Raw genomic sequence first — 19,535 nt, 5'->3', positions numbered from 1 at the left:
AGCAAAGCATGTGGGTTTTCACCTATAAGGCACCTTGGGAAGGGGGCTAAAGCAGTGAGCTAGGCTGACGTTCAGAGACTCAGGGGCAGGCAACTGAGGAAGACACATTTTTATAAGTGATCTGACTCACCCAGACATCTGAAACTGCTAAACTGAGCTGACATTCTAATACTGGACCAAATTATGTTCAGGAGATAGCTAAACTCAAGAACACTCCATCTTTTTATTTTAGGTAATGTTGGGGCAGGGGGAGGGGGCAGGAAAAATGAAAGAGCCTTGGAAAGGATTGATTTGAACAGTTAACTAAATACACCCCACATTTAAAGTCAGATTTTGTGCTAGGAACGTAGCTCACTGGCTGATGCTTGTCCAGCATGTGTGTACTCTAGTGCTGTCCCCTCATAAGCTATTAGCTACTACATTTAAGGAGATGCTTTCCAAGAGCCACAGAACTTATCTTATTGTGGCCACGTCAACTCCAGGCATCTTGTGACCCAGCTGTTGACACTGAGTCAGGCAAACGCATATTAACCACCAAGGGTGGCAGCAACCTGTGCCTGTGACATCAGCGCTTTGAAAGCTCAGGAAGAGCTACAAGTTCAAGGCCAGTCTTGAGTTTCAGGCCAGGCGCTTGCTTAACAAGACCCCATCTCAAAGCCAAAGCAAAAAGAATAAATATCAACACAGCAGAAAACGTTACATGAAGCCAGTGAACAGCTAGGAAAATACTAAAAGGCATTGTATAGGTGACGCCCAGCAAACCTTCCTTTAAAAGATTCTGCTTTCTCAACCTCTGTAAGATTTCTGCTCCATGAAGTGCCCCCATCCAGAAAACCTTTATTGTCTTTTTCCCTGTTAGTATCCCCCACTGTTTATTTTCTATCCTATCCCTCACAGTCCATTTAGACTTCTCTGTGCGGCTTTCTCCTTTGGAGTCAGAGCATGGGGAGTGGGCAGAAAGAAGAGGCTGCGGGTATCTGTTTTCTACTGTCACCCACGACCTGGCTAAGGATAGCATCAGGCGTTAGGAGAGCTGACTCTGCCCTGAGGCCCTGCAAGTCTTTTTCCACCTTGAAGTTACTTTTACTCTTTGGTTGGCAACAAAGCAACAAAAGAAATAGTTCCCTTGGCTTGATTCCTGATTGATGTATTTACCGCCACATTTATCTCATTAGCCACGGATACCCAGGTGAGGGAGGAATGGCTTGCTAAGAGCACAGTGGAGCGGTCAGTTAGAGAAAGAATGCTGAGGAATCAACATCACCTAAGTGGTGGAAGTGGAAGGTCACTCATAGCCTCCAACGGCAGCCCTAAGTTGGTACCCACTGTGGATCACGGTGCCTCTACAGGAGTTTTGGCCTATGCAGGAGAACGCAAGGCGGTAACTCTTAGGACTAGGGATTGTCCTGCTGCAATCCAGATACACCCTCCTCATACACACAACATGAGCTCGAAAGCCTAAAACATCTGGAAGATAATACAGAGAAAAAGATCCCAGATGTTTTCATCATGGTTATTAAACATATGATGCTAAAAGCAAAAATAAGCAAGTGGGACTACCCCAAATAGTTCTGTATCTTGAAGGAAGTAATCAATAAAATAAAGAGAAAACCCACAGAAAGGAACAATTATTTGCTGATTATAAATCTGATAAGGATTAATGTCCAAAATCCATAATGAACTTACACAAGCCAATAGCAATAACCTGCCCCCCCACCAATAACCTGCTTTTGATGGGCAAAGAGGCCAAAATGACCAGCCAACAGGTACATAGGAGGCTCCACTTTTTGCGACATATGCTTGTAGCATATGCCAGCTTGGATCTCAAAACCCTCCCAAGTTCTGGAATTATAGGTATGAAGCATGGTGCCTGGCTGAAATGCAATTCTAAACCTCAGTGACATAGTTCCTCCGCTTCTTAGGAAAGCCTTTATCAAACAGACAAGCGATAAGAAGCGCTGAGGAGGGTGTGGAGGAAAGCAGGCTCCGTCCACTATTGACAGTGGTGTGAGCTGGCTGCTCCAGGCATTGTGGGAACCTGCATGGAAAGACACCCCCTGCCAACACACACACACAGATTACCAACGCAACCACACATCTGAGCTGGAATCCAAAAGAGACTCTCATTGTGATGGCGTGTGGAAGATCAGCGCTCATCAGCAGCTAAGTGCACGAAGGCCTTGTGGTACAAATGCACCATGGGATACTGTTCAGTCTTAAGAAGAAGGAAATCCTGACGTTGTGAAAACACGAATGAACCTGGAGAACATTATTCTAGGTGAAATAATATAGACACAGAGAGACAAACCATATGATCTGATGCGTGAAATCTTAGAAGCAGAGAGGTGCTAGGGACCCCCAGGGGCTGGGGGGATACTGGTCGTAGGGTACCAGCTTTTACATATAAAGTATGTGAGTTCTGGGGACCTAATGCACAGTTATAGTTAATAATATTACACACTCAAAACCTGATGAGAGAGTGTATTGTACTTGTATCACACACACAGCACACACATATTCATATGCGCACACACAAACACTCACACACTTATGCACATGTACACATACATACGCATACAGACTTTTATATGTCTACACAGACACACACATATACATACACACACATTCACACGCCCACACAGACACACACACACACACACATTCACACGCCCACACAGACACACACACACACACATTCACACGCCCACACAGACACACACACATACATACACACACATTCACACGCCCACACAGACACACACACACACACATTCACACGCCCACACAGACACACACACATACATACACACACATTCACACGCCCACACAGACACACACACATACATACACACATTCACACGCCCACACACACACACACACACACACACATTCACACGCCCACACACACACACACACACACATTCACACGCCCACACAGACACACACACATACATACACACACATTCACACGCCCACACAGACACACACACACACACACACACATTCACACGCCCACACAGACACACACACATACATACACACACATTCACACACCTACACACACATATACATACATGTACAAAATTCACATGCCTACACACACACACACACACATACATACACACACATTCACACGCCCACACAGACACACATGCACACATACACACATACAATGATGTAGATGAGATAATCACATTCATGTTAGTGTTACGTACAGGCACTGTACGCATCAGTCATACGTCAGCAGAGCTATGCAGCAGTGGGGAGACAGGAAGACGGCTAAGACACAAGCAGGAAAATCTTTAATATTGTAAAGTATGGGGACATCAGATGTAAAACGTGTTTCATTTTTCAGAATGTTGGCCCTCCTAGCCTGAAGTCTCTTGACGTTTGACATCTCAGATGTCACCTCTCAAACTCTTGTTTCCCTGGGGCTGTTAGAATTGTCAGGTCAGCAGTTTGCATTCAATAGAATTTTCACAGCAAGGGCCTGTACCCAAGCAAACATGTGCTATAATTACATGTAAGGCTCCCGCCCCCTCTTAAGTGAGCACACGTACTCTCCCTCACTTAGTGTGCTGTTGCCAGCTGCCCCCGGTAGTGGCACTGGCTCAGTCCCTGAGCCCAGGGGTGGAATACCAGGCACCCTGGGATTCCCATGAGCTGAACTTCATAGTGTAATGCCTTTGGGGGAGACACGAAAGCCAACATCTTGCAATTCTGTTCTTCACAAGTGCATTTGCCTTGAGGGTAGAAAACTCTCGAAACTAGCGGATAGGCCACACAGATTAAATGCAGGTCTCATGTTTTCTGCCTTGGAAAATAAACATTTGCCATGAGACAAAGGGTTGCACAGGTAAGTGGAGCCTGCCTGGGGGTACAGCTCAGGGGAGGGACACTTGGCTTATTCAGCTAGGTGTGGCTGCTCAGGGAAAAACAGGAAGTGGCATTTATTGGTATCATGTGATAATTCACTTGTTACAGTGGTGAAAGTGGAATGTTTCATTGACCTATGCACTCGTAAATACAAGAAAGCATAGCCAGTTTTTGTTTGTTTTGTTTTGTTTTTGTTTTCCTTTTGGTTAAAGCTTTGAGTCTTTGTTTTCATTTTTTCTTTTTGTTTTTCAAGACAGGGTTTCTCTGTGTAGCCTTGGCTGTCCTAGACTCACTTGTAGACCAGACTGGCCTTGAACTCACAGCCATCCACCTGCCTCTGTCTCCCGAGTGCTGGGCTTAAAGGCGTGTGCCACCACGCCCGGCCAAAGTTTTAAGCCTTATCCTGCACTTTAAAAGAACTCTCTCAGAGGAATGTTTTGTTGGTTCCTCAGAAGCTGCCAGGTCTCGTCCACATTGACAGCAGAGCATGCTTTCTCATACTGATCACTCTCCGCTGACACTGCAGAGTTTCCTTCCTCAAGCACTTTACAGGAAGCCAGCAGAATAAGGCATCTGGGGTTTGGACTGCAAGGGCTGCTGGGAAGCCACTTTTGTTCCCTCATGAGCCAGGCTGAAGTGATCAGCTCCTGAGAGTCCTCTGACTAAGCTGGAGACCCGGACTTCCCCAGCTCCCTGAACAATCTCACCGACAATAAAATCACACTGTTTTTTCTAAATGAGAAAAGAACGCAGGCTTTGGAGGCAGATCGACCCACACCTGCTGTGTGTGTGCTACATTAAGCAGTGATGATCATGGGCACTATGAATTGCTGAACGCCAGGAGAAAATGGTCAGGAAAGAAATGCCAGGGCAAAAAGTCCCGCCATGGCTCTTAACTGCTTCTTCCCTTTGCTCATTAGCAAATTACTCTAAAATGATTTGATTTCATGTCATCTAGTCACCCTTCTGAATGGCCTCTTTTGCTTTCTCCTGATATTTTGTGTCTTAACTCACTCAGGTGAAGAATAAGAAAGGTAGAACTCACCTCATCTTGTTGAATAGATCACACCTGGCTTGGGGTGCCTTGTTTGACTGATCACACCTGGCTTAGGGTGCCCTGTCTGACTGATCACACCTGGCTTGGGGTGCCCTGTCTGACTGATCACACCTGGCTTGGGGTGCCCTGGCTGACTGATCACATCTGGCTTGGGGTGCCCTGTCTGACTGATCACACCTGGCTTGGGGTGCCCTGGCTGACTGATCACATCTGGCTTGGGGTGCCCTGGCTGACTGATCACACCTATCTTGGAGTGACCTCCTTGACTGATCATACCTATCTTGGAGTGACCTCCTTGATCACACCTGGTTTAGCATGGTCTCCCTGACTGCCCCTCCTGGTACACACACCCTGACTCCTTCTTCCTCCCCCCCCCCCAGCTCCCCTCACCTGCCCTGTTCTTACCCGACATCACAGCCTTTTCCTTTTCCTGGATATTCCTCCCATGTCTCCTTGCTTGGCTTATCCACACTTAAATTAGACTACCTCCTCTAAAAATTGTCTTTGACCACAGTGTTCCACATTACAACCAGGAAACCTCCAAGGCATTCCTAGACCAGCCTGTGGTGGCAATTGGCATAGTGCACAGAAATCGTGTAGTTGTCTGTCCATCCCTTTTCCCTGCTCTATCCCTAAATGTTTAGGCATTATACTTCATTCGCCGTCACCTCCCTAGGATCTGTGGTGCTTGGTACAATAATAAATGTTCAATGAATATTTGTTAAATAAACAAATAATATATGTAAAACTCCTAGAAGCTTCTCAACAAATATTTGTTAAATCAATAATGAATATGGTGCTCTGAGAGAAATGCTAACACAGAGAAGGATCTTAATGTCGGAGGTTGTGATCATGAGGTGGCTGTGAGACACCCCCGTCAAAAGGCCACTGCCAGAGGTGACGTAAACAATTGGCTGCAAGATTCAAAATGTCAGGCTGCATCTCTGATATGATTCTGGAAACTGAATCTGTGGAAAACAAACAGTTGGCTGTCCAAACTTCCGCCTATTTTAAAGTTCAAGGAAGAGGGGCCTTGGTGCTTTTTCTAGGTTCTCTTTTTTTCAGAGAACAAGGTGTAGATATGCCTGGTCATGCAAGACCACGTCGACATCATTGCCGTGGCCATCTTCTGTATTTCCATTCTATATCCTTACATCTTCCTGCACTCACCATCCTACATGCCTCCACCTCTAGTTACTTGAAGTTCGGTACCTCTCTGAGATAGCATGGAAGCCATCATCTCTCAATCTCATGCTCCTATGAAGCTATCAGAACAGATGCCCGTGTCTGTGGTTTGCACTCCATAGAGTTCTCACGGGGACAGCCTGCACACAGTGAGGGCCACTGCTTGTCTTTTTGACAGATGAAAATATGAAACCTGGAGAACTGACTAGCATGGGATTATACACTTTACACTGGAAAAGGGATGTCAGCAGAGAAATAGCAGTGTCCATCCCCCCACTGCTCTCTGAGCACTTCATGCACACTGTAGCTGTGTCCATCCCCCCCCCCACTGCTCTCTGAGCACTTCATGCACACTGTAGCTGTGTCCACGCACACCCCCCGCCCCCGGCTCCCATACCCTCTCCCTCCCATTGCTCTCAGAGAACGTCACACATACTGTTAAGATGATTTGACTTCTATATTTACAGGACAAATGAGATATGAGGATCTGAAATATGCTGTGACATGATCAAGATTCATCAGTGTTTGTTTTTTGGGGGCGCCTAAGTCAAAGGCTTTATTTCCATTTTTGAGAAATAAAAGGGGCATGTTTCTTTGTTAATTTTAATTTTGTGTGTGTGTGTGTGTGTGTGTGTGTGTGTGTGTGTGTGTACACGCATGCACTTGTGGGCACACACGCACACATGCATGGTTGGTGGTGAGAGGACAACGTATGGAAATCAGTTCTCTCTTTCCATCATGTGTTTCCTGGGTATTGAACTCAGGTCATCACGCTTAGCCTCAACCTGTGCTCTCATCCACTTGAGCCATCTCCCCAATCCCAGAGGCTTTTTTCTGGTAACTGAGTGCTTATAGCAATGCCCTTGAGAGACTGAAAACGTCTGTCATAGGCGTGCCCTCTCTATAGTGCCTTCTACTGTAAGGGCACAAAATTGCCAAGGCCCTATCTCACGTCATTTAACCTCACCATGCTATAGTCAACTACTACCATTAAGTTCATTACGTGCTCTCATACACCTGTCATCTTCTGTTTCCCCAGGGTACCACTGTCATTCCTAAATGTATCTGACACACTGTCAAAACACATAGTCACTGTAGAGCGTGGGTCACATAGATGACCATTGCGTAGTATGAGAACCAGACAGTGACATTAAAGGTGGGAAGGGAGGGAGCATGTGGCCAGCTGCTGCCACTGTGCTCTGAGGCTCCCCCTGCCCCACACTTCCAAATGCCTTGGACATTTCGCTGCAGTGGCTGTCAAAAACCAAACTCAAGTTCTGGCTGGGTGAATCTTCAGCATCCACACAAGCATCAGGAGCCAGTACTGATGCGCCTAGACTGAGTAATTCAACTTGTGTCTTCAGGGGTGATAAGCACTTCCTGAAAAGAGGAACTAATTAGCAATTATAATAATGAGAGTGTAGTCAAAATAATACCCATGTTTATCTAGTAAGTCATTTGAGGTGAGCCATAAACGCCACCCAAGGATTTTCCTTTGGTTTAATGAGGAAAGAAAGTCACAGGTTAGTCATATGCAAAACACAGGGCTACCCAGAAAAGACTTGCTAGAGAAGGGAGAGTCGCAAAAGACTGATGGCTTTGGCTATGAAGCGTGTGTGGGGATTCCTGGCAGGGAAGTTCAGACCTCTATTGTGTCCTTGGCTCAGGCAGGGCCCATGTCGTTGGATGTCAGATCAGGCCCTTGAAGCTGCCCCAAGATTGACTCAGTTATAGGCTAATGTTTTTCCACTTATGACTGTTAGGTCACAGACTCTCTGGCTGCTCCTTTCTCTTGCTCCCAGAAATCAAGCCATACAGCCCTACAGCTTTCTCGAGAGCTGACAAACAGTAGGTGCTACGACCATGCAGCTCTCACAGAACTGGGTCCCATCCTCCTTTCTCTTTGCTGCTGGAGGCAGATGGCTGCCCTCCGTATCCACACCAAAGACTGCCAACCTCCATATCCACACCAAAGACTGCCAACCTCCGTATCCACACCAAAGACTGCCAACCTCCATATCCACAACAAAGACTGCCAACCTCCATATCCACACCAAAGACTGCCAACCTCTGTATCCACACCAAAGACTGCCAACCTCCATATCCACACCAAAGACTGCCACCCTCCATATCCACACCAAAGACTGCCAACCTCCATATCCACACCAAAGACTGCCAACCTCCATGTCCATACCAAAGACTGCCAATCTCCATATCCACACCAAAGACTGCCAACCTCCATATCCATACCAAAGACTGCCAACCTCCATATCCACACCAAAGACTGCCAACCTCCATATCCATACCAAAGACTGCCAACCTCCATATCCACATCAAAGACTGCCACCTTCCATATCCACACCAAAGACTGCTGCCCTCCATATCCACACCAAAGACTGCCAACCTCCGTATCCACACCAAAGACTGCTGCCCTCCATATCCACACCAAAGACTGCCAACCTCCGTATCCACACCAAAGACTGCCACCTTCCGTATCCACACCAAAGACAGCTGCCCTCCATATCCACACCAAAGACTGCCACCCTCCATATCTACACCAAAGACTGCTACCCTCCATATCCACACCAAAGACTGCCACCCTCCATATCTACACCAAAGACTGCCAACCTCCATATCCACACCAAAGACTGCCAACCTCCATATCTACACCAAAGACTGCCAACCTCCATATCCACACCAAAGACTGCCAACCTCCATATCCACACTGCTCAGAGTCAAGATGGCCCGGAGTGACAGCTAGATTCATTGTTGCTTCTGAGACAGGGCCCGAGCCCCTCTATATGGTGCTAGTTGTTCTGGAGCTCTCTCTCTCTAAACTAGGTTGGCCTCTAACTCATGGAGATCTTTTTGCTTCTGCCTCCCAAGTGCTGGGATTTAAGATATGTATCACCATTCCCAGCCAGAGCTAGACTTTTAACAGTCCCTTGCTGACTTCTCCTACACAAATTGGGTCACGTGATATGAGCTCATACCCCCTAAAAACCTATAAGATCACGCAAACATCTTGATTCCCTGGAAAGGAAGGATTGGACTTTCCCTTCCAGGGAGTGGCTCAAAGCTCTAATCCTTCCAGTCCTTGAGAAATGAGGGAAACTGAGGGACATTGAAAATGTTTTCCCTTCAGGATGACGTCATGCTACCTGTGATGGCCATTTCGGCTAATGAAGTTCTTCCTGGGACCTGAAGAACTCGCCTACTCCAGGCAGGATACTGTAACTGCCAAAAAACCACACGTGCAGGGTAAATGAATCTTAGCTTCCTGTCTACACCTACAAGACCTGTATATGTACCAATGGTTGCTATCCTTTCCTATGCCCCAGTAACTCTAAGGTGTCCTCATGGATGCTAATAAGCATAGTTTTAGAGGATTGCATTTTCGTAACATCAGGCTCATTGTAATTGTTTTTTTTTTTTAACCTTTGTATAACTCTTCAAACCTTTAGCATTGATATTCATAATGAATGCCACAGAGACATTTGTACTAGTTAAATATGCTGAAATTATGGCTGTTATCGGTCAAAAACAATTGAGCAGCTAGCTTTGGTGGCACATGCCTATAATGGCAGCAACTGAGAAGCTGCAAATTCAAAGGTGGGCTGAGCTACATAGCAAGGCCCTGTCTCAAGGAAACAAAACAACAACAGAAACTCAAACAAACACTCGTAGCCCTAGGCAGTTTCACATGCCCAACCCTAACGCCATTCATCGCTTCCAAATTTGCTTGACTGCAGAACTCTTCTGGGGAAAAACTTTGGTTGGTATCACTCTGGGAAGAGCTGTCTTAGGTACACACACCACCCAGTGCCCAAGTCACACATGGTACTTGGACCCAGATGATGCTCACATCCAGCTAGACACTGGGTTGAGTAGAATTGAGACTTGTGAAAAAGCAGCAGGGGGAGCTCGCACCGGCCCTTGAGACCAAGCTTCCCGGTGGAGCTGCACCATTGTGGTTAGGGTCTAAGGGTGTCCTCCAGAGGATGGTGTGTTTGTTGCTGTTACTGCTTGGGGGGCCTGTGAGGCCCAGCTGGTGGATTGCTGGGGGGAAGGCCATTGAAAGCTCTCTTTTATTTTCCTTCAAGATGCGAGCAAGTTACATTCTTATGTTCTTGCTGCCATGGACTGAGCTGGGCCAGCCATGGCGGAAACCGTGAGCCAAAATCAATGCCTGCTTCCATTAAGAGTTCTGTCAGAGTAATGTCAAAAGTAACGCCTACCGCGGCGTTTCCTAACGGGGTAGGAGTACAAAGACAGATTACCATCTAAGGCTGGGCCTGCTGCAGCATTAAGCAAACATTCTGTAATCGTACAAATGCCTGCAAATTTAGTTTTAATAACACAAATGTTCAATATGTAGAGCAGACTATAAAAGGCAGCCATAGACTAACAAAACCCCTGGTGCCAGGCATGGGAAACCCCCCTTTGATTCTTGGTCATGGGAGTCCAAGAGACTCCAGAAAAGTGTAGGCAATTTCCAGGAGGTCATAGGTCATCTGTACTGAGGGCTGTTATAAAGACAAACAAGAGAGGAAAGGAGCAAGCACTGGATGTGGCAGCGTGAGGTGACACGAGGCACTGACAGGTGTAGAATTTTGGTCCAGGGGGGATAAAAAAATCCAATGGGAGGGAATCGCCACTGAACAGTGCTTTATCAAACCCAGCTTGCATAATTGCCACAGGATTCTACGGTATCAGCTCAGCAACCAAGAGAATAGCACCCAAGGCCACATGGCTAGAAGGTTGTTTAAGCCAGGAATGGACAGACAGGCTAGTTGTACTGTGTTCAGAATCACCAGGGTACCAACCAGAACCATCCCTGTACACCAGTCATGCAGTAAGTTTGCTGAGGGGAGAAAGAGCAGGGTGGCATGGGTAGCCCGGTTATGAGGCTGAGAGACAGTTTTTCTTTTTAAGATGGAAAATCCTGACATCCGGGCTGTGTGTTGACTGGGGCGATGGAGGTGCAGGGGAGATGGATGGCAGCTGCTAGAGGAAGTGTGCAGGAGCTGAACTGACGAGAGAGATGGGGAGCACGTGGAACTGACCTTTGACCGTGCTGGGTAGCAGCACTGACTGCACCCAGACGTCTATCCTGAGGCCAGAGGAAAGGGCATCCGCGAGTGTGGCGGCTGGGAAATGGGTGAAGGACTACCTGCCTCCTAGTTTCCATTTTCTCAGTGAAGGATAAAGCCAGGCAATTATCTGAGACTCAGGTGGGGAGAAGGGCTGGCTTTGTAAGGGGACTGAAGAGAGACAGGAGAGACAAGGTGTGCAGAATGGCCGTGCTGGGAGCGGGAGCGCGAAGAAAGCCCAACTAGACATCAGGATAGGTAGTAAGTGGAGCCATTCGATGCCCCCCCAGATATTACTGATGTGTCTCTCGAATCTTCCTTGGTTTTTATTCCATGAAATTTATCATTTTAAATCTACAGAAAAAGGAGAGGAAATTTTTCTCCTGTTACTGTCATGCTGGGACAAGCGGAAGTGAGCCCAGAATCTGTGCTGCATAAATCTTGAAGTATTGTTGGCTTGGGATTTCAAAAAGTGAATATAAAGCCAAACAGAACCAGGCTTCTCACCTGTGGAAACTCACTTTTATCAAGACCCGTCCATTAGTCTTTTAAACATTTCTTAAGGAGAAATGACATATGATAATTGACATAGTGTGACATTTTTGTCCATCTGGACTAAACCTCTGACCTTTTGCTGGAGCATCCTGGGCTTGAGGGGGAGCCGCTGTGCAAGGCTCTGTGAGCCGGGGTGGGTATCGGAGGCACTGGAGGGACTATTGAATGTGGCTCGCTGGGCGCGCTCCAGTTCAGTAGATCTGGAGGGGGCTGAGTGTGTGCTTTTTAAAAACAACTCCCAGGGGTCCACACCTGGAATAGTGGGGTGACTGTGGCAAGGTATGTGGTTTTTCAAGTCCACCCAGTTCAACATCTCCAAGGGCAGAGAGTTCTCCTATGTCTCATGGAGCAAGGACTAAAAGGAAAACATCTCAGATCCAGCAAAATCTAGAACATTCTGGACACAAAAGTTCTTCTTGGAATGATCTTGACCTTCCTCCAAGTCACCATTTTTCTCTTAAAACACAGGGAAGCAGGACCTAACCAGTGCCAGCTCTGCAGAACACAGGGGTATGCTGTTTATCAATCCAGTCAGCTCTCACATCAACCCTAAAGGCTAGGAAACAATTAATATCCAAGCTACACGAGGAATAAGGATTAAGAGGTTGACTAGCTTACTTGGGTCACACAGCAAGAAAATTGAAAGATGGAGGGGCCAGACTAACTCCCAGGTTTTTCCATACGTCAAGGGCAAACATAAATGAGGCATTGGATGTTCGGATCTGAAGATCCCTGATGTTTGGCTAAAGCAGTCTTCTTAGGGCGACAAGGTCACTAGTATTATGGGACTTTACAAGTGTCTGTGGTTCTTTAACTGCATAGCCCCGGGGGAGCTGCACACTTTATTTTGGTTTTCCAGAGCTCTATGCTATGTTTACCATCTATATCAGTGGTTCTCAACCTTCCTAATAATGCTGTGGCCCGTTTAATACAGTTAGTTCCTCATGGTGTGTTGACCCCCAACCATAAAATTACTTTCCTTGCTGCTTCATAACTGCGATTTTGCTACTGTTATGAATCGTACTGTAAATGCCCGTGTTTTCTGATGGTCCTAGGCAACCCCGGTGAAAAGGTCATCCAATCCACCCCCACCCAGCCAAAGGGGTTGCGACCCACAGGTTGAGAACTGCTAGAGAGTCTTCTGCCCCTGGCAGCCACTGGCCACTGAGGACGTGAGTGTTTGCCAGTGTTGGTGTGAGTGCTGCCTCAGTGGCAGGAGATGGAGCAAGCTGGTTGGGAAAATTATCTTTATAACTCAGTAGAGAGCACATTAGGAAACGTGTGTTCCCGGCATTGGCTGGCAGGGACTCAATCAACGCACCTCAGTACCTGCAGCTATGAAATGGGGACAGGAGCATGAGGTGGTTCAGCTAAGTAAGCATCACAGAGTGCTTGGTCATTGGCCCATAGCTCCAACTGTGTTCTGGCGGGCGTTGCTTTTGTTGCGGGAGCCTGTGCAGGACAGCCGTGCACTTAAAGTAAGAATGGGACAGAGTATAAAAATGTTCTTTCCATAAGGCAGTCTTCTAAAAACAGTTACGTGATTAATAAATACACCTAAAAAAAAAAAAAAAAAGGACATTAAAAAATGCCCTGACATGGCTACGTTATCTCTGTGGAAATGACAAAGGCCTGGGAAAAATATTCTTAGCTCTTTTCACATGACCAGAGATAACATGACATATAAGACCAGGTCGAGTCCCTTGCTACATTTGCCTTTGCTTAAGCCAACTGTAAACGTCACCTCATGTTTTGCTCACTTTAATAATAAGAATAAAAAGCACTTTCTTTGTACTACCTTGAGCTTAAACGCCTAGAGTCCTCTGGTTATCCCGATATATCACTTCTTTCAGACATCTTTGATCCTTGGAGACTTAGCTTCCCTTGCTGGACATTTGTTATCAACACTATATCATTGGAAGGTGTAGATGCTGAACTGGGCACACACACAGTAGGGCTGGGCACACACACAGTAGGGCCTCCCACGCTTACCTGGACGCCCCGCGCTACAGTGTCTGGATGTTCAACTCTGCAGTCAGACATGAAATAATCTCACCCTCAAATCCTCAGGGTTAGAGAATGATTGAGTCTCAGATTCATAGACAGATGTGAAAGATGTGACAGACTTGACTCCACCCCTCCCTTCGAAAAACAAAACAAAACCTCTGTGAATAGAACATTGTTAAAATAGACTGTCTTAGGGAGTGGGGAGACGACTCAGTGGATAAGAGCACTTGCTATGGGAATAAGAGGTTCAAACTCCAGCACCCACATAAAAGTAAGGTGTTCCCAAATGTGCCTGTAATCCAAGAATTGAGAGGCAGGGGTAGAGAGAAGAGCAGATCCCTCAGGAGCTCCCTGGCCAGCCTGCCAAGGAGGGAAAAAATGAGCTGTGGGCTTAGTAAGAAACTGTCCTCGTTTGCTTTATATTGCTGTGATAAACACCTTGCCCAAAGGCAACTTGGTGGGGGTAGGGAGATTACATCCTACAGCTTACAGTCTACCTTAAAGGAAAGTCAAGGCAGGAACTGGAGGCAGGAACCTGGAGGCCGGAACTAATGAAGAACCACTGAGGATTGCTGTTGACCGGCTTGCTATTCGTGGCTTGCTCAGTTTGCTTTCATACACAACCCCTGACCATTTCCCCAGGAGTGGCACTGCTCATAGTGGGCTGGGACCTCCCACATAATTATTAATCAAGAAAATGTCCCATAGACCTGCGTAAAGGCGATCTGATAAAGGCAACCCCACAACCGAGATTCCCTCCCCCTGGATGACCCTAACTTGTGTCAAGTTGACAAACACCCCACATCTAATCACTGATAACCAATGATATCACTTCTCAGTCTTCTGGCTAAGATCAGGTATAAAAACTAAGACCAAACGTAGTAGTGGAAACACCCAATGTCCTTTGGTCACGACGGCATGCTCGTGTGTGCGCATGTGCATAGGTTTTTATGGCAAGCCATCCTTGTCACGGGCATCACAGAGGAACTTGCATATGAACGGAGTAGTAGTTGTCATTTGCAGAACATTAGGATGTCACGTACGTAATTATCACATGCCATTCACACAACCCTAGCAGTTATGTACTGTCGTCAGCCCTATTCTACAGGTGGGGAAACTGGCGCTTATAGAGGTTAAGCATCTTCAATTGAGCAGGGCATCAGTTCAGGCAGTCTAAAGCCAGAGCCCAGATAGGATAGGTTTCTATGGGGATAACGGTTCCCTTATTCCTGAACAAAAAAAAAAAAAGAGCATGACGAAGTTTCTTTGTGAAGAAAGCAGATGAACACCAGGAACAGGTAGATACTTATAAGCAAGTCTGACTGGGAGCATAAAGGGGCAATTAAGGTACCTAGAAAAAGCCAAAGGCGTCCTCAAAGCTGAAGAGACACCAGGACCAGCTGTTGAAGGAAGCGAGAGTCACTGCAGCAGGCAGAAGTGGGAAGGACCTGTGTTCAGGTGATACCCAAGTATTCATGGGGCCCTTCAGTTTAATAGGCTCCAAGAGATGAAAGCTGAACTTGTCTTTTACGCTCTCTGTGGGGTTTGCAGTGTTAACCTGGTCAAGGCTGAGCTCTGCCGGGTAAGACTCCCCAGGTGAGCTTACATGGTGCTGCCAAACATTTTGTCTGATGGTGGAGCTTGAAATCGGAGGCAAGGATGATTAAGCAAAGGAGGCTCCGGGAGTCTCCATCATCTGTTCTAGCTACTTTCATGTGATAAAGAAATACCCATTTTTTCCTTCTTTGGACATCTCCATCTGTCATATCTTCTTCTATAACTTCAGATAGAACACAGAGGTTTCATAGAGCCCAAGACTTTGATGGCCCGTGAAATCTACTCTGCTGATGTTTGTGATTTCTCCGTTCTGATCTCTCCACCTCTCTGAACATGCAGCCTCTCTCCACTTCCCTTCTCTGCATATCCCTAAATGTCAGTGTTTCCTTCTCTCTACTACTGGCCCCTTTGTCCTCCTATGGGCTTTCCTTAGGAGATGCCTCCACATAGCCAACCATTTCCTGCCTGACAGCTGTTGATACTCACATTGAATCCCTAACCCTGACCCCTCCTAGTTTCTTTCCCTGACTCCTCCTAGTTTCTTTCCCTGTGTTTTCTGTGCCTTTCTTATCATCATCTGATGGTCCAGGGGGATCTCAAACTAATACACACCAAAAGTATGGAACTCCTTCATTGTATCTCTTTTCTTCAACCCACTCTGCCCTATCCAGGGTGAGAAAACTCGTTCCAGGATCTGCCCTTCATTCATCTCCTCATCCTCTGCTATCTTGTATCCACCTCTCCTTCAAGTTCCCCGAATCCCTTTCTCATCCTCACGTCTCTACTGTCTTTCTCTGTTCCTCATCCTTATCGGTTGGACAGCAACTGCCCCCCCCCCCACCTGCTCTCATCGCCTCCAGACTTCTGCCTACCTATGGTGAAAAGTCAGGTTCTCTGTTGGAGAATCTCTGAGGGCCAATCACCACCAATCACCAGTCCATAGCTCCCAGTCTGGTAGATAAGGCTTCGTGTGACCTGGTGTCACCTCCCTGCTCCATTCCTCAGCATGTCTCAGAATTTACCTTGTGATGGTGTGACTAAGTAGCAAGCAGCTTTCTGTGCTGGCTCTAGAGTTTTAGTTTACCCAGTACATAGAATGTCTTTCTCACTCTTTTTAACTTGGTTCCCACTAACTCATTTTTTAAAGAAGCAGTCCAGATATCTGTCTTGGGAAAACTTCCCCAGCGAATTGTGCAAAGAAGGGCTCCCATGGCATCCTGAGTCTATCGCCCCATAACAAACAAATGACATCTTTGAGAATCTTTCTTTATTGTGAGGCCATACACTTCTCGGCATCTTGGTCGTCTTTGTCTCAGTGCCTAATGCAACACCCAACGGAGAACAGACACCCTGTTATATTTTTTCACTAGAACATCCACCCTCACATGAGTGATCCCAACCTCTCCACCCTTGGCCTCCAGGCAGCACTTGACAAATGCTCCATGGGCTAATGCTGATTCTGTGGACCGCCATGATGGTAGGGGAGCCTGGATCACGCAGCTCTTCCTGTGCCAGGACAGTCTACCCCCAGGAAGCATGCATTCAGAAAGAGAGAGAGAGAGAGAGAGAGAGAGAGAGAGAGAGAGAGAGAGAGAGAGAGAGAGAGAGAGAGAGAGAGAGAGAGAGAGAGAGAGATTGAAAGGATTAAACTCTCTATTAAGGGAGCAGTATGTTGGGTCTGCAGAATATGGCAGGCCCTCTCATGAGCTATGCCCTGGAACTATTAATGAAAGGTGTTACTATGTATAAAAGGGATTATGGCAAAGGGAGAGGATTGTTGGCACTGAGCGAGGATACCAGGTTTCCCCAAGTAGGTTCTGTTTGTATCTAGAGCGAAGCTTTCTGGTCCCACTTCCCGTTGAGGTGAGCACAGCCCCCCCCCCCCCCCCCCGCCTTCACAGTCTGTCATCCTTATGGTTTGCCCCTGTTTTTGTTTTTGTTTTGTTTTGTTTGTTTTTTGCAACTGCAACATTTAGATGGCGAAGAAGGCAACCAAGGCCAACAAGAAGAGCCTCTGTTGATCCTAATGGCTCTCTAAACCTTAGAGGGTGGGGGATCCACATTTTGAACACCCACCTCTGGCTGATGCTCTAGTAAAACCAGTCAGGCTGGTTGTAATGCATCAGCAGAAAGCCCACACGCCTATCCTTGGAACAACAGAGACACTTGTGTACTGTTTCCCATCCTGGGGATCTAAGCTTGGGTGATGGGGGAGGCGGGTCTTGGTGGCTACAGAGGTAAGCATCTCAGAGGGTTTTTAGAGGTGGGGGGGGGGGAGGTTAAAGCCGCCCCACCCCTTATACATATAGCCCCAGGGCCATGAAGAACTGACTGATTTGTCTGAGGTGCTAACGAGCCTTCACAAGAGGTAATGAGATTCAAGATGCCAACAAGGCACCCGGTGTACAGCAGGGGGTGGGGGGGGGTGCTTGCAAAGTGCCAGCTCCCGGTGGCATTCACACAGGCTGGGAGTTCTGGATGGAGATGGTGGCCACCTGTGGCTCCTCCAGGGAGCTGGCCCAGCAGTGAGGAAGGGGTGCTGCCCAGACCCCGCCCCCTGCTGATCCTGCAGAGCCTCTGTCTCACCCCTTGCTGAACAAGAGCAAGGGCGATGGAATTCTGTTTCAGGGGAAAGGATTTTCTGTGGGATGTGATATTCCCTTGGTGTCTTTACAGATTTTTCATTATTGGCCACTTTCCTTCCTACCACCTCATTCCTCTTTTCTCTTCTTTTTTAAGCTGGAAAAAACGCATCAAAATTGGAAAACTGGTCCTTTAAATAACCCCTAGAGCCAGCCATGCATGGCTTCCTAAAAACTGTAATGAACTGAGCCTAACACTGAATCACCACCTATTTCAAAGGTCGCGGGGGAGGCTGTCATTTTCCATCTCTTTCAGTCAGAAAGGTAAATGATATCCTGAGGTGGGGGGGGGGGGAAGCTGGAATATAGCTGGGGAGCAAAAGATTGCTTCTTTTTATTGTATTTTGTTTTTATTTGTAGGGATTTAGGCAGCAGTAGTTGGGTGTTGGTGTGAAAGTACAGAAAAATTCTACCCACAGAATAGAATCAAAGCTCATTTGCCTGCTCTATAGGTGTCCTGTGTCCAACCCACCACCAGGCCCTGCTCTTCTCCAGCCCACCACCAGCCCCTGCTCTCCAATCCACCACCAGCCCCTGCTCTTCAGCCCACCACCAGCCCCTGCTCTCCAATCCATCACCAGCCCCTGCTCTCCAACCCATCACCAGCCCCTGCTCTCCAGCCCACCACCAGCCCCTGCTCTCCAGCCCACCACCAGCCCCTGCTGTCCAACCCACCACCAGCCCCTGCTCTCCAACCCACCACCAGCCCCTGCTGTCCAACCCACCACCAGCCCCTGCTCTCCAACCCACCACCAGCCCCTGCTCTCCAGCCCACCACCAGCCCCTGCTCTCCAGCCCACCACCAGGCCCTGCTCTCCAGCCCACCACCAGCCCCTGCTCTCCAACCCACCACCAGGCCCTGCTCTCCAGCATCCTATGCAGCTCCATGCCACCGCATTGAATGTGCCTGAACTCTCAGGAAAGTCCCTATTGTGGCACATGTAGTTTTCAGTTCACAGCTGCCATAGTAAGGATGAGCCTTCCATGACAAAAACACCAACCAGAACCTCCCCTGAGTCTGAGCAGGTGCCAAGAGGCTGTTGAATTTGGCTATTAACCTCTTCCTGCCCCACTGCTGGATCCTGGATCGGGTGCAAGTGTGGTACAGCCTAAAAGTTCTTAGCACCTCCCCAAGACCCCATCCCTGCTCTTAATCTGGAGGGAGGGAGGGAAGGAGGAAGGAAAGGTGCGAAGGAGAGAAAGATAATGAATTACCTCCAAAAGATGATCTGCCCCAAAGAAGCCATGGTGAGGGGAGAGTTCCTTCCCACAGTCCCACAGTGTGGGGGGCAGGATTCTGGTGAGTGGAGCCTGCCTGCCGCTGCCCTCCTAGGTGCTGTGACTCACACTGAGCTGCCTTGTGTTGGCTTTAAATAGTGCAGGCCGGGAGGGGTGTATGCAGCTGTGGACAGCTGAGGTATGAGGAAACAGCTCCCTGAAGCCAAGGCCCAGGGCTGCCTTTCCAGGCCCCAACCTGTGAGAGTGTGAGGAGGGGTTTTCCAGCCCCCACCTTTGGGGCTTCAATTCATACAGATCTTCGTCTTCCAACTGCACAAGGGAGAG

The 19,535-nt window shown here is 47.6% G+C and overlaps 1 protein-coding gene across 1 annotated transcript in view; it reads right to left on the bottom strand.

Annotated features, from left to right (window-relative positions):
- Positions 1-19,308, bottom strand: part of Vtcn1 (V-set domain containing T cell activation inhibitor 1) — a 67,022-nt gene extending 47,714 nt beyond the window's left edge. The window contains exon 1 of the mRNA XM_051165902.1: positions 19,188-19,308. Within this exon, the coding sequence (XP_051021859.1) occupies positions 19,188-19,219 (32 nt within the window). The 5' untranslated portion in view covers positions 19,220-19,308. The remainder of the gene's footprint in view (positions 1-19,187) is intronic.
- Between the last annotated feature and the right edge of the window lie 227 nt (positions 19,309-19,535).

Source organism: Acomys russatus, chromosome 23 (assembly GCF_903995435.1).
Source record: "Acomys russatus chromosome 23, mAcoRus1.1, whole genome shotgun sequence".
Taxonomy (NCBI): Eukaryota; Metazoa; Chordata; class Mammalia; order Rodentia; family Muridae; genus Acomys; species Acomys russatus.
The sequence above is the reverse complement of the archived record's forward strand: the minus strand, read 5'-3'. Positions and strand labels throughout refer to the sequence as shown.